At 40.1% G+C, this 15,840-nt stretch overlaps 1 protein-coding gene across 3 annotated transcripts in view; it reads left to right on the forward strand.

Annotated features, from left to right (window-relative positions):
• The first annotated feature begins 2,884 nt into the window (after window positions 1–2,884).
• The window catches only part of DSC2 (desmocollin 2), a 36,157-nt gene continuing 23,201 nt past the window's right edge, over window positions 2,885–15,840 (forward strand). Inside the window, exons 1-5 of one of the 3 annotated variants that reach the window (XM_082699817.1) lie at window positions 2,885–3,481; window positions 11,520–11,604; window positions 12,901–13,100; window positions 14,046–14,165; window positions 15,406–15,561. In XM_082699817.1, coding sequence (XP_082555943.1) covers window positions 3,413–3,481; window positions 11,520–11,604; window positions 12,901–13,100; window positions 14,046–14,165; window positions 15,406–15,561 — 630 coding nt within the window. In that variant the 5' untranslated portion in view covers window positions 2,885–3,412. The remainder of the gene's footprint in view (window positions 3,482–11,519; window positions 11,605–12,900; window positions 13,101–14,045; window positions 14,166–15,405; window positions 15,562–15,840) is intronic. The other 2 variants (XM_082699818.1, XM_082699819.1) reach the window with 2 other exon arrangements.

A 15,840-nucleotide genomic window follows, 5' to 3' on the forward strand; every position in this document is an offset into this window, starting at 1 on the left:
TGTTATTTATCAGACAAAAACATTTAAAAAAACTTTTCTCCCATTACATAAAAGGATTCTTTTTAAGGAAAAAAGGTCTAAATTTTTAGAAAGGGAACCACTAGCATAGACTGTGGCTTCTCACCGTAGAGTTGCGTACTTGATCCACTTGGGTCAGACCAGGTCTGGGGTTTATGTTGAAGGGAAGGGGGTTGAGAGACTTAGCCCTGGAGTTCAGCCCTAGATCAGGGTCTGAGGTGGATATTGGAAGAACAAGAACCAGGCAGCTGTGGTAGAGATGAGATTGGGTGGGGAGGGGGTTGGGTTATAGGGATATGGTAGTACAGGAGGGATACCCAAACTAATTAGCACTTAGGGAGCACTTAGGACATCCTAAGTGTATTCTTTCCATTTGGGTTCCATTCTGTGTCCTTACCCCATCCCAAGATAGATTTGCCCTGAGGGTCTCCTGTGCACATTGACCCTCCTTCCCAGGCTCCAGTGGAGGGAAGGCTGGCAGAAATCATACAGTTTGGGAAAAGATGTCTCTATGTACACTTCAGTGAGTAACTGGGCTTTTTTGGTCACCATTAACAGGCTTGATTTCTGGTTTTTGAAATTCGAAAACTGTGAAACTAGTCAACATAGTTATGCCCTCCTGGACCTGGGGTGGTTGTTTGTTCATCTCTTTAAGGACAACTCTGATTTTGATTTCCTATGTGGAAATAAACAACCATTTCCAGCTAACCTTTTCCAAAAGTCAGCCCCATGAAGTCAAAGTAGTTTAATTTTAGAAGTAGAAGTTACCATAGACAGCATCCAGTGTTACTTTAATTATATTACTTAAGTGGGACTTCCTTTAAGTGAGGGGTAGGGCAGAAGGAGCACACTTCCCTCTGAGCAGGGAGCCTCCTGCGGGACTCCATCCCAGGACCCTGAGATCACGAGCCAAAGACAGAGGCTTAACCAACTGAGCTACCCAGGAATCCCCCAAAAGACATTCTTTATATATATATATATAATTATATACATATAATTATATATATATATATATTTTTTTTTAAGATTATTTATTTATTTATTCATTTGACAGACAGAGATCACAAGAATGCAGAGAGGCAGGCAGAGAGAGAGGGAGGCAGTCTCCCTGCCCAGCAGAAAGCCCAATTTGAGGCTTGATCCTAGGACCGTGAAAGCACGACCTGAGCCAAAAGCAGAGGCCTTAACCCACTCAGCCACCAAGGCGCCACCCCTCCCAAGACATTGTTACCAAAAAAATTCTTCTATACTCATTTCATTCTTTTCAAATTTATACCTGATATTTCAAAAATGTATAATAGAGGAATCCAGTGACCATTTAGTCTAATTTAAATATATTAAATAAATTAGGCAACTTGTTTAGAGGAAGTCCCTTATATTTTGTTTCTTTTTTAAAAGATAAAAAGTCACAATACCCCCATAACCATTTTAATAGCCTCAATTAGATACTTAGTGTGAAAGATGAAAATAATATCTAAGATGAATTCTTTTCAGATTGCTCTTCCACCCATTTCTGGAATGAGGAAAAACGTAAGCTACCCTTAAGGCAATAAGGGTTAAAGGGTAGCTAAGAGTTTGGAAATATCCTATTGTCAAGGACTATGATGATAGCCTGAGTACATTCCTAGAACCTGAAACTAATTTGTTTCTCTGTCCTCTGGAGAGCTTCATGCTAGAGATCATGATGTCATTAGTACAGGATGAGGTGTGTTTATGAAATCATTGCTGGAAAAACATGGGGGTTAAAAAAACATGGAAACAGAAGCATGTCAGCTATAGTCTCATGCCAATGACCCAGGCTTATTTTATGAGCAAATGTTCAATGATAAATTTTCTGGCTATGGAAATAACAGAACAGCTCATTATGGGTCATTAATAAAACAGAGCATGGGACTAATATGTAGGATGCAAGCCATGTAGTGTTTGACCTTTGAGTTTAACTATATGGTCAATATTATAATAATTTTGGCTCTGTGTATAATGGTATAAGATGGTACACGTTTTTAAGAACTGAAATGGTGAGCGACATGGCTGGCTTTTGAAACAGGTTTCTCCAAACATCCCAGGGGAGGCAAACCAAACGAAATGGAACAGACAAATTTCTCCTTTGTGGTCCGACTTCCCTGGTTTAAGCCAGCAGTGGAAAAGAGGTGCTGGAGGATGAGTCAGAACGCCCTGTCATTGTTCTCTGGAGAGCTCAAGCAAAGTGCTTTCATATTTTAATCTTCCAAGTTAAGGCCGGAGGTAATTCATCTAGTTCAAGTACGTTGCAAACCAAACGTAAACTGCGTCCCATTCTTTTTCTTTTCTTTGGTGGTAGGAAAGGAAGAGAGAAATCTCTAGTAAATGTCCAGGACTTCAATTTAGGAGACAGGTGTACGAAGGTCAGTGGAGGGCTTTACTTTGGGACAATGCAGGGTCTTGAAGAAGGGCGGTAGCGCACATTTAACTAATGTCAAGGATTTGAATAGATGCGTTTTCTGTTGTAATTTATCCTTGACTTTTTTTTTTTTTTTTTTTTTTTTTTTTGTAGCCTGGAACCCCTTCATTAATTAATGTTTTTAATTTATGGTAACTTTCTTGCATCACTGCTGTATTGGCCATGGCATTTCTAAAAACAAAAACAAGACCCCCTGTCCACCCCCCTCCTCCCCAAGAAAGGGTGCCGCACATGAAAACCCTGTCCGAACTGCACTTGGAAGATCTGCAGTCAATTTACTCTAGCAAGGAGTTCCTGGAGTTCCTTTCCAGCATGTAGGCCTCACGCAGCTGGGACAGCCCTGGCGACCCGTCCACCTCTGGCGACCCGTCCAGCTCTAGCTGTCTCTGACCTCGGAGCGGCCCGCAGAGAGGGCAGCGCGCGGGGCGGAGCCGCGGCGCGAAAGCGCGCCCAGGCCCGCGCCCCCTTCCCGCGGCCCGCCGCGCCCCGGGAGTGAGTCTTTGTACAGTCAGGGCTTCTGCTGGGCAGGGCCAGCTGCTAATCTTCCAGGCGGACACCGGGGTGGGGGGGCGGTGGCGAGATGGGGCATATAGGTGGCGTCGGCTGCTGAGAAACACCTAGCGCAGGTAAAAGGGTGGCGACGAGAGGGAGTTCCCACCTGTTGCGCTCTAAAAGAAATGAAGACTTGAGAAAATAGCAAGGAGGGGCCGATCGGTGGCTTTTAGACGCGCCTGGAGCCCCACCCTCGGCCGGAGGAAAAGCCCCTTGGGTGCGAGGCCAGCGCTCCAGAGAAAGCCAGAGGAAAAGCGCCTCTCCCCGCGCGCCACCGTCTGTGCCTCGCACTCGTCCTGCGGGGCCGGCCCAGTCTGCACTCCGGCCGCGGCCTTTGGCCCCGCCGAGCCTTCCCACCCGACCTCCGGGCGCTTCTCCGGTGACCTGTCCCCGAGTGCTCCCATGGCGTCCGCCCGCCCCGCACGCTCCCGGAGCGGAGCCCAGTGCTGGCAACTGCTGCTGACCCTCTCGGTGAGTGGCCGCCCGGCTGCCGGCTCCCGGGAGGGGGGCTCCGCCCGATGGGGGTGCCAGAGGAAACTCGGGGGGCAGGGGTGGCTTGTGGGGTGGCGGGCAAAGTGGAGGGTAATGGGTCGCCGGCCGGTTGAACGAATGGAGTTGGAGGAATGGGGGAAGGTTGCCAGGAAGAGGTTCGCGACCTGGGCGCCGCGCTCCCGAAAGGGAGGAGAAGGGTGTCATCGGTAGATGTAATCAGCGCAGGCAGACGGAGACGCAGACGCCAGCTGCGAACGCCCAGCCAAAACCGTGGCCTCTGGGGACGAGCGGGGAGCGCGGCTCCTCCGAGCCTCTGCCATTCCCCGGGAAGGTGCGATCCGCTTCTGCCTCGGTGCCGAGTTCCGGCCACCGCGAAGGGAGCCCTGCGCGGACCCGGCGGAAAGTGCTCGCCCTTGGGTCAAAGGGAGGGGACTACGCGCCCTTCAGGGGGTTGCTCTCCGTCTGTGTGTGAGTGTGAGTGTGCGTAGAGGAGTGGTCTCGACGCTCGCGCCCGGAAACGGTAGATGGGCGGGCCCTAGGTGACCCTTTCTGTGGTTCCCTTTGTTTGTCAGCGTGTGCGGTTGCCACCCCCTTAATTTTAAGGGAAATGTTCTTCCGAATCTCTTGTGCACAAAGGCATCTGGATTCTTCTCCTAGGCCCTCTCAGTCTAAAACTGAGAAAGAACACAGCAGCAAAGTGTTCACTCCCCAAACCTGGGAGTGAGAAGGCGTGGCCTTACTTGGGGAGGGACAGTTCCCCACGGCCGGGGGCGGGGCGGGGCAAGGCCGAACGTACAGGAATTCGCTGCCAATGGACAGACCCTGGGAGAGTTTGGGATCCGAGGTTTCCCCAAATGGACTTCCTGAGTCCCCCAGGAAGAGAAACATTAAATAGATCAGGTGCCAGAAAGTTCTCAACCTGGTAGTGTCCTTTCTCCTTGAGTTGGAGCTCAAGTTCTCTGAGGGACAAGGGAACAAACCTGGACAACAGACAGCAGGAAGATTCCTTCTGGGAGTGCTGGAACCGGCGTGGGGGGAGGGGGGAGGGTGAGAATGAAATATTCTGATAATTTCACTACTCAACCGCTCTTAGGTTACAGGCAATTCCTTAAATTTTTACGTCATGAAATTATAGTACTGTCATTCCAATGTCTTTCTCTAGGAATTCTGTGGACAAATTCCCAGGGCATATCCGTATCACAGAAAGGGCCAGGGGCACAACAATTAATATTTTACAGTTGAGAAAAGCAAGAATGGCATTGGTAACGGTCACAACGTATGTAGTTGATGACAAAGAAATGCCTTTGGTTAGATCCCTAATAAAGTTGCCGCTTTTAAAAGCACTGGCCATTATTCTTTGAAGGAAAAGGGGTAATTAAGCAGGGACAGCAATAAGTATGAGCAATAAATAGGACTGCTTTGCCTCTGCTTACAAAACTTTCTCTGTTTGCTCTCACATCCTTTCTGGAAAAAAGACGATAAAGTGAACGAACTAAAGGTGACTTGTCTTAGCTTCAGAGTTGGATTGGCCAGAAGTGGGGTAGAAAAAAAGCTCTGGCGCTGGCTACACCCCACATCCTGCTACATTCTTGGCTGGAAGGCGTGGTGTGAGTCCTTCTAGTTGTTCTGGTGTCTGTGGGCATACCAGGGCAAAGTCCTGCCAGCCTCCGGTGGTTCTTATGCTTGTGGGCCTCAAGTGTGATGGATGTGTAAAGAGCATTTGAGTAGAAGGTATTATTAAAGAGTGAATAATTCCTATTCACTGGGGGAACACCCTTTACATTTCCTCCTCTCCGTGCACCCAATTAATCCTTCACCGTTCCACAAATCAGCTTCTCTCTGCTTCCTAATACAGCCTTACCTCACATGGGTCTTAACCAGTTGAACTCTGGTTTCTACCTAAACACCTAACGAGGCTGCTCACTCTCTAAGGTCATAAGGGATCTCCGCTGCCGAATAGAAACCATTCCTTGCACAGTTCCACCTTGTAGCTTGTGCCTTTATTGAAATTCACTCCCCCTTTCTTTTCTTTTGACCTTCCTGTCCCTGACTACTCAGAATCAGACTCCCTATTCTAAGTCCTGTCCAAGAAATATCATTACAGGTGCCTCCTTAAATGAAATTTATTTTGTTAGTTGGGATGTCTTCATTGAACAATACGTCTTTATATCTACCTAGTATGATGTGGGACACAGCAGTTATTATCTTCTCAAACAATGTTGCTTTTCTTCTCATAATATCCTGTAATTCAGTGACTGACACTACTATACACCTTGTTGCTCAGGTAGGATGTCTGGAAGCTGCTTGCTTTTCCTTCCTCACTGCTCCCCTCATTAAGAGAGTATCATTAAGTCCCATTAAATCTACATTCAGAAATATCTTATGGATATCTTTGCTTCTATCCGTCACCTCTGCTATTACTTTTTGCTATTACAGGGAATGCCATAGTGAATAAACTTGTGTATATATGGGATTTCATGTATGGGCAGATGTATGAATGAATAGAATAGATTACCAGAAGTAGGATTGCCAGATACAAGTATAAATGACTCTCTACTTTGGTAGATATTACTAGCTCCTTCACCCCTCCATAAAGGTTGTACATGACTAGATGGAAGGCTATTTTATAATGGATGGCACATCACATCATTGAGGATACATAGAGAGTATTATATATGTAATATATATATTATACATAGTATACTAATATACTATACTAGTTATTATATTATATTGATATAGTATAGAATTATAGTATAGTACTATACTATGTATAATATACTGTATTATATAGCATGTTATATTATACTGTATTATAATTTGTATATAGTATGAGACTACTTGATCTAGGCAGACATTTAGCAAAAGATAAGGTTGAACCAGTAACTCATGCAGAACACAGAGAAATCTAAACAGATGGAAGGTTTGTGTAACATATACCATATACTTAATAAAAGAAAACATGGAAAATTCCTATTTAAGTTTGGAGTCAAGAAGGGGTATCTATGGTTAACGTGGCTTAGATTTCAAAAGCCGTTTATTAATATTGAGAAAACAAATTATGTTAAATTATAACCATTAATATAAATATATTATAAATATTATAAACAATATAAATCAATTAAATTAAGGCACACACACACTTGTCCATGGCAAAAAACCCAAACCAAACAAAAATATTATAAATAAGTCAAAGAGGTAATTGAAATTGGAAAAAAAATTGCGGATCATATTTTTAAAAGGCTAATATATGAGTATATAAAGAGCTCTTATAAATCAAATAGTCCAACATGAACATTGATATGAAAAAGTCCCATAAAGTTATAAAAATGGCCCATAAAAATATTTCAGCCTCACTCATAATAAGAAAAGATGTAGTTAAACTTCAACAACATGTTCCTCCTTTGGCAAACATCCAAAAGTTTGACAACAGGCAGCATGGGCAAGAATGTGGTGAAATCGGAACTCCTATAAATTGTTGGTGAGTGTAACAAAGTTACATTTATGGACTGTATACAGTTACAACAAATGCAAACAGAAACTTTTACTTCCTTTTCAGCTTTTTTTTTTTTAAGATTTTATTTATTAATTTATTTGACAGAGAGAGAGATCACAAGTAGGCAGAGAGGCAGGAGGGGTGGGGGTGGGAAGCAGGCTCCCTGCTGAGCAGAGAGCCCTAGGCGGGCTTGATCCCAGGACCCTGAGACCATGACCTGAGCCCAAGGCAGTGGCTTAACCCACTGAGCCACCGCCCCTCCTTTTCAGTTTTTTTTTTTTTTAAGATTTTATTTATTTATTTGACAGAGGGAGATCACAAGTAGGCAGAGAGGCAGGCAGAGAGAGAGAGGAGGAAGCAGGCTCCCCGCCGAGCAGAGCAGAGAGCCCGACGACGTGGGGCTCGATCCCAGGACCCTGAGATCATTACCTGAGCCGAAGGCAGAGGCTTTAACCCACTGAGCCACCCAGGCGCCCCTCCTTTTCAGTTTTTAATGCATCTAATATCTTTCTGCATATTCATATATAATACTGCAGTTATGAGTATAATTATGAGACTTCATGGATTTTTTTAAATACCTGCTAGGTCTAATATCCTTTCATAGCTTTTCTTTTTCATAATTTTCCCATATATTCTTAGGTTTTTAATTTTGCCTTATGATCTTTTAAATCAGCTTGTGTAGTTCCAGAAAAGATGCTGTTAAGACTTTTATTGACATCATGAAATTTATAATTTAACTTAGTGGAAATTGATATATTTATGTTGATTTTCTTTTTCTATCCAAAATAATGATACATCTTTTTTCTTGTCTGAGTCTACCTGCCTGTCCTTCAGAAATGTTTTCAGATTTTTCTCAAGTAGGCTTCACATGTTTCTTGTTTTTTACTCCTGGCTTTTTAACTTTTTATTGCTCTTGAAAATGATTCCTTCTCTTTCATTATATTATTTGACTTGTATTTATGTGTATAAAGACTAATGATTTCTGTATTCTAATAGTTGTTCCTGCTCCCTTACTGAAGTTCTTTATTGTTTTATAGTAATTTACTAGTTGATTTGTTTGAGTTTTCAATTAGTCCTATCAAATGCAAATAGAGATTCTTTTTTTACTTCTTCCTTTCCAGTCCATATGTCATCTAATATTTCTCTCTTACCTAATATATTTTAATGTAAAGTTAACTATAAATGATGACCTTGGAAAGTCCATGTTATTTCTTAGTTTAGTGGGGCTGCTGCTAATGCTTTCCCATAGATGTTGTGATTATAACAAAATATAATATAAAAAAATCACATTACAGAAGTACTTATTAACTCCTGGGGGGCTATTTTTTTTTTTTTTTTTTTTTTTTTTTTAAATCTAAGGGTTGTTATTGCATTTGGTCAAATGTCTTTCAGCCTCTGTGGTAATGATTACACATGCCAGGCCTTCTTTAAACTAATCAGTGGCTCGAGGTTCCCAGACCAAGCAAATAAGGTGACAGATCCATTCAAGGACTGGTTTATCTCAGGCTCCCTCTACAGCAAAGGTTTTCCATTTGGGGGTCCCAGATTAATGTGTGCAGCTCTTCTCTTAGATCTTAGGCAGGCCTGTGCTTCGATTTCCTTCTCTTTTATTGAGGCCAAACAACCAGCATCCAGTCTTCTTAGATCAGAAGTTGCACCTGATCACTACTCCCTGTTTGAGTTTGATCCCCAATTTCTGCCTAGTAATTCTTTGCTAGATGGTTTAGGAGGGTTAACAACAACAACAACAAAAAAAATCCATCATTTTTCGTTTTGCATTTTTTCCCCTCGAATGATCTAGCTGCTATTGTTGGAAGTGAGAATCATTCTCCTGATCCATTCTCCACACTGCTCAGACCCCCCTTACTCTGATAGGAAGCTGCTTATGTCATGTATTCGCTTAAAGCAAATCTTTGGTTTCTTATTATCTTTAGAGAAAAAAAAAGATCCACATACTTTGTTAACACTATTCATAATTTACCCCACACCTGCCTGTCTGAATCCATTTTCTTTGATTTCTTTTTTAAGATTTTTATTTTTAAGTGATCTCTACACCCAAAGTGGGGCTCAAACTCACACGAGTTCAAAAGTCGCATGCTTTACCAAATGAGCCAGCCAGGCACCCCTGAATCCATTTAAATTTTGTCCCTCTTGTGCTATGAGTATCAGGCTTTTAAGATGTTCTCAGATCTGTGTCATCTCTGGGCTTCAGATATGCCATTTCTGTATCTGGACCAGAGAAGCTCTGCCCCTCTTGACGTGGCTACAGTACAGCCGCTCTTGAGGTAACCTCACCTAGCTCTTACACCATGAAGCTAGCTCCCCCTGCTATCCTATCACTCTAGACCTCTCCAGCAGAGCATTTATCCTACTTTATTGAAATTACGACTATGTCTTATCCTTGAAGTGAATGTTTCATGAGGATCATTGTTACTGCTCTGTGTCTGGTACACAGTACACATTCAGTAAATATTAGTTAAATTCATGAATGAATGGATGTCCAGGATGCTGTTCTCTAAAGTCTTGAATTAATCCAGCCATTTTTCACTTCTCTGCTGTTTTCATCTTAGTCCAAGCTACCATCCTCCCCCCTTTCACATTTCTGCTGGAACCTCCCAACTGGTCTTCTTGCTTCTGCTCTTGCTTCTCTGTAGTCTGTTCTCATGTGGCCACCAGAATGAGTCTGTGTAAATGCTCACCACATTATGCAGCTCCACAGCTTTTAAACCTATGGTTGCTTCTCTTTGTACTCAGAATAAAATCTACACGCCTATTATGGCCCTTTAGACCATATGTGATATGCCCATGCCTGTCCCTTTAAAATCACCTTGTATCACTTCACCTCACTGTGCTTTCCTACCATGACTCCCTTTTTGTTCCTCTAATACACCAGGTAAAATCCTCTTTCAGGGTCTTTGTTCTGGTTTTTCTTCCACCTGGAAGACTTCCCAGTTAGTGAACTGGTTTGCTTCCTCATTTCATTCAGGCTTCTGGTCTTCCCTTTGTCACCTTTTCTCCCTGCTTTATTTTTCTTGTAACATATATCTCCTGGCTTTATATGATCTTTGTGCATTTATTTTTTTTTTTGTCTCATTATAAAGTAATCCCCATGAGTTCAAGGACTTTGCTTTGTTCACTGTTGAGCACTGCCTTGTACCTAGAATGCAACCAGTAAATGTTGGTTGGATGAAGAAGTAGATGCATGCTTTCAATCACCCTGAGTTGGACTTGTCACACATCTCGCTTTACTCCTGTTCTAAGATGATACGGCTAGTGAATGTTCTTCTCATCTTTTAATATCCAATCCAGTAGTCTCTTCACCATGTCCACACCTAATTTCCAAGTGACATGTAATCACTGCCTTGCCTGATCCTCCGTATATAACTTAAATTGGATAATTAAATGTATATTGGAATGTGTAGTAGAAATAAAACGTGTGTATTAGGAATGAAATTTTAATCCAAATTTTTGATTTTTTAAATTTGTGTTTATAGACTTCATAAATACAGTGTAAATGCTAGTCAGCTATCTTGCTTTTGGTCAAAAGCTTTTGCAAAACTGTAGAACTGTGAATCTTTCAGAAGTGTGCATTATACAGTTTTAGAACAGAATTACATTTCACTGTGTTCAAATATATATTATATTGGAATTGGTTACCACAAATCACTAATGCATTTCAAAAATTTTAAGTGAAATATTTTGTAAAATGACCTCACTGGTCACCTATGAGAAGATGCGCCTTCAACATAAATTCGTATTTCAAAGTTATGTGCTTGTTTGTGTGGATCATGATAAATAATCTCCAAGTCACTCCATGAAACGAGTTGATGCTTCTCCTTAAAGCATTGGGTTTTCATTTAATATATTATTGATTTGGTACCATGGTTCATAGGCAATTGACTATTAATTGAAGCTGTTTGCTGACTCTGTAAATTTGTTTTTGTTTTTCCTAGTCATATACCTGTGCTGCCTACCTAAGTTTTTAGTGCTCTCACATTGGTTCTCATTCAGTCCTCCAGAGACTCATTACATTAGTGAATTAATTTACTATTCACTCCTTTTTACAGAATAGGAAACAAAAGCTAAGAGGGTAAGGAATTCTTGGAGTTTACATGCTTTGTGAAGGAGGGAGCCTTCACTCTTGGCCTGTATTTTATCCTTCCTCATCAGACAATTTTGTTCTGATTTCTGCTGCAGTGTATTTTTTTTTTTAAGATTTTATTTATTTATTTGACAAAAAGAGATCATAAGTAGGCAGAGAGAGAAAGGGAGGCAGGCTCCCTGCTGAGTAGAGAGCCCTATGCGGAGCTGGATCCCAGGACTCTGAGATCATGACTGGAGCCAAAGGCAGAGGCTTTAACCCACTGAGCCACCCAGGCGCCCCTGCAATGTATGTTTTTAAATTTTATTTTGCTAGTTGTATAAACTAATTTATAATTATACCAATTTCTAATTTATATAAACTATGTCTACATTAAGAAGATCTTTTTTTAATGCATAATTACTGATTTGATGTTTTAGATCTTAACATTTGCCTGTGACGCCTGCAAAAAAGTCATACTACATGTTCCCTCCCAACTAGATGCTGAGAAATTTGTTGGTAGAGGTAAGAAACTGCTAAAATGTAAAATAAATCTTATTTGGTATGATCTTGTAAAATTAGTGTCATTTTTAAAAGAATAGCTGCATTGGAATTAATAGTTATAACTAATATATTATCATTTGTAATACATGTAATGTCATTCCAATAGAAGGAATATTGTCCTTTACTGAAAAACATGATTATATGAAGTATATAAAAAGATTTAGTTTGAGCGATAAATAATTATTAATATTTCTTTTTTTTTTTTAAGATTTTATTTATTTATTTGACAGAGATAGATCACAGGTAGGCAGAGAGGCAGGCAGAGAGAGAGGAGGAAGCAGGCTCCCTGTGGAACAGAGAGCCCGATGTGGGGCTCGATCCCAGGACCCTGAGATCACAACCTGAGCCGAAGGCAGAGGCTTTAACCCACTGAGCCACCCAGGCGCCCCTAATATTTCTGCTACATGGGGGTGAAGGTATATGTTATTACATACTTCTATGAAATTGAGAAGTAGTATTGAATCTATTTCTTGAGTTTAAAGGTAGTTGTTTTTGGATTTTAATCATAAAACATTTTGGCATTTTCCTGATATATAATTCCACAAATGCTTCTTATCAACTATTACTTATTTTTTTTTGAAAGAGAGAGAGAAAGAGGGAGAGGGAGTAGGGTAAAGGGGCAGAGGGAGAGGGAGAGAGAGAATCTAAGGCAGACTCCGCTCAGCATGGGGCCTGACACCAGGCTCGATCCCACAACCCTGAGATCATGACCTGAGCTGAAATCAAAGCACACTAAACCACCTGAGCCACTCAGACACCCCATGTCAATTAATTTTTCTCATATAACTCAAATGTGCAAGGAAAGAGCAGACCAGTGAGAACCCAGAATATAATGACTCTAACAATAGATGCAAAAGGTTAAGAAATATTTTAATTTAATAACTGCTGATTAATGTTCTAGATTCTGTCTAAGTTTTCTCATGTGTTGCTCTATAGGTAACTTCAGTTAATAAAGAATAACTTCTTTTGGTATTGGTTTACCTGTTCAAACACTGGAACTCACATGCTTTTATTTTAGGACAAATGTCTCTTTAAAAAAAAAAAGAGTAAAGTAGGTATTAGAAGTGACGTATGTGTTTATGCACAATTTAATTAACCATGTAGTTTCATATACACTTTCAAAAAATACAACATTTACAAGTATCAGTGTAATTTTAAGTTTTTGGCTCCCCACCCCAACAAATGCATAGATTGCTGGTAGCACTATATATTGTTTCATTTTACTTTACAAATGATTGCTGTGTGTTTTTCCTACAGTTAACCTGAAGGAGTGCTTTCAATCTGCAAATCTAATTCATTCAAGTGATCCTGATTTCCAAATTTTAGAAGACGGTTCCATCTATGCAACAAATGCCATTCTTTTGTCATCTGAGGAGAGAAGTTTTACCATATTACTTTACAACACTGAGAACCATGAAGAAAGGAAGCTGCATGTTCTTTTACAGCATCAAACAAAGGTACACCAAACTATAAAGATGATGTATAGTGAGTTGTTTTCTGCAGGTGTAACATTACCAGGGAAGATGTGAAATCAGAGAGGATGTGGGATAGTTTAGCTTGATGAAGAATGGAAACCATCATGCAACATAACAGTGTTCAAATTGTGGAAAAAGGTCTAACCTCATCAGTTATTCTAGGTTGTCATTGCTTTTCATATGGGACAGGAACAGAGAACTTGGGAGGCTACAGCATGGGAACTTGAGATTGGACACAAAGAAGGATTTCTTAATCTTTCCTGTAGAATAGATTTCTAAAACAAATTTTGAAACTCTGCCTCTGGAGGTCTATATGTATCTTAGACAGCACAATTTGTAGTCTTAAAAAGTAGATGACTATTTTAGGTTGAGGTTCAGACCTCATGCCTTACTTTTGGGACTCTGACACCAAAGATCCAGATGATTTCTATTCAATCATCGGCCATTATTCACTGCAGTAGCTTGAGAATTGTCACCATTTTTCTCTCCTCATTCTGACACAGATCTCTCTTTTGGTCCGTGGCTCTTCTTAGCTGCTGGTGAGTGGAAGGTGCATATGCTAGATTTAGAGGGTCACTCACTTAATTTCTCTTCCTTGCATCTCTTGCCCTCCCATGGTTTTGCATGGCAATATGGCAACAGTAATGTTGATTTTGTTTTTGTTTTTTAATTTTGCTTCTAGGCTTCCAATTCCATCTCTCTTTCTTCCATGTTCATACCAAGTTATTTTCTCTAGAGGATTGATGTGATAATAGTTAGGACCGCTATTTCTTTGTTATCTTTTTGCAGTGTTGACATTTAGTTTGGTTTTCCACCATGGTCTTAAACCTTTCCAGTTAATCCTCCTAAGAGAGAGGTCAGAATTTCGGGGTTTGTCAATAAAGTAATCATTGACTTTATTATTTTTTTCCTGTGTTCTAAATTGAGGTATTAAAGAAGAGGCATTCTAAAGAAAAAGTTCTAAGACGTGCCAAGAGAAGATGGGCTCCTATTCCTTGTTCAATGCAGGAGAATTCCTTGGGTCCTTTCCCACTTTTTCTTCAACAGGTACAGTTTATTGTCCTTTCACTGTGGACTTTTATGGTTTCCATTTTTTTTTTTTAATTTGGACAATGAATATGCAGTTATTTAAAAATCAGTTCTGTCCAAATACATGTGTGAGTATATGTATTGTATGTTTGAATAAATGGGTATAAATACATATCTTTATGCCAGCATATACTTTTTTTGCAGTTTTAGTCATGCAAAATCCATATATGAAACTGTAAAACCCACCTAGCACTCTCAAACACATGGTTCCTTAATGAATTTTCATATTAGCACGCATGTCACTTGGACATAGCCTAGAAACCCCAAACATCTTCCGTAATAGAAGAAATTACCATGAAGGGCAAAAGACACAAACTTCCTTTCTATTGTTTATCCCCAAGTCCACTACTAAAATCATACTGGATCCTTTCTCTCTTTTTAACTTTTAGTAGCAACCTCAGCAAATCTTTCCTTCTTCCACTAGCCATTGCCATGGCCATTCAGTCCTTGACTTGGGTTTCTTTTCTCTCAGTTCTTGAAATTTGAGAGAGAACTCTTCTTTATATCCCACCGACAAATTTAATACAGCTGAGAGAAGAGCATATAGAAGTTGGGAAAGACATTATTTGAAAATAATTTTGCGTCATCCTGACATATAGTCAAGATATTACTAAAAGGATCAAAACAATTTGGGAAAAGATTTCAAGTACCAGAATATCACACTTGCCAGGATATTATGTTATTCGTATTCTCACTCCTTTCCACTCCCCCTTTCAGCTCAGCTTCAATAATAAAAAAGATGCTGACAAATAATAGAAACTAATTAAAGAAAGCATTTCCCATGGTTTTTGCCCTGTAGACAGTAACTTTAAACCTAGCAACTCAGATATTATGTATAATAAAAATTTAAGCTTAAAAAAATTGATGAAAGCATAGTTTTTCATACTCAGAATACTTTGTTTTCTCAGACAGTTAAAGTCTTAAATGTTTGGTCCACATAGGTAACATTTAGCCTTTAAAGTATTTCTCAGTTATTCTGGAAAACTAAGACACTACTACATTGTTTTCCTCATGCCTTGCTCTTGAAATTTCTTAATCATTAATCTTCCTTACTCTATTGCTGTTTTTTTATTCATACATGATAGTAAATTAAAGGGGTAATTGCTTATTACAACAAAATGGCAGTGTGATTGCATAAATATATAGAGATGAAAGTTATACTAAAATAAACATTTGTCTCTTAACATCTACTTTCTAGATTCAATCTGACACTGCACAAAACTACACTATATTCTATTCCATAAGAGGACCTGGGGTGGATCGAGAGCCTATGAATTTGTTTTATGTGGAGAGAGATACTGGAAACCTGTATTGTACTCGTCCTGTAGATCGTGAGGAGTATGAATCCTTTGAGGTAAAGTCTGAAGTTTATGTATCGTATTAGTCATTGTTAAGTTTGGCTGTTTCCTCTCCCATTCTGAATTCATTTATCTTTTTCTATTCTCTGAGCTTGTTGTCTATGCTGTGGCTACATCTGATAGCATAGACCTGGAGCAAAAAGAGTTTTATAGAATAAAGAGCATTAGATTCTTAGATTGGTCTTAGTATGATAGTTTAATTTTTTTAAAAAAGATTTTCTTTCTTTCTTTCTTTTTTCTTTCTTCCTTCCTTTCTTTCTTTCTTCTTTCTTTCT

This window comes from Mustela nivalis (genome assembly GCF_964662115.1).
Source record: "Mustela nivalis genome assembly, chromosome: 14".
Taxonomy (NCBI): Eukaryota; Metazoa; Chordata; class Mammalia; order Carnivora; family Mustelidae; genus Mustela; species Mustela nivalis.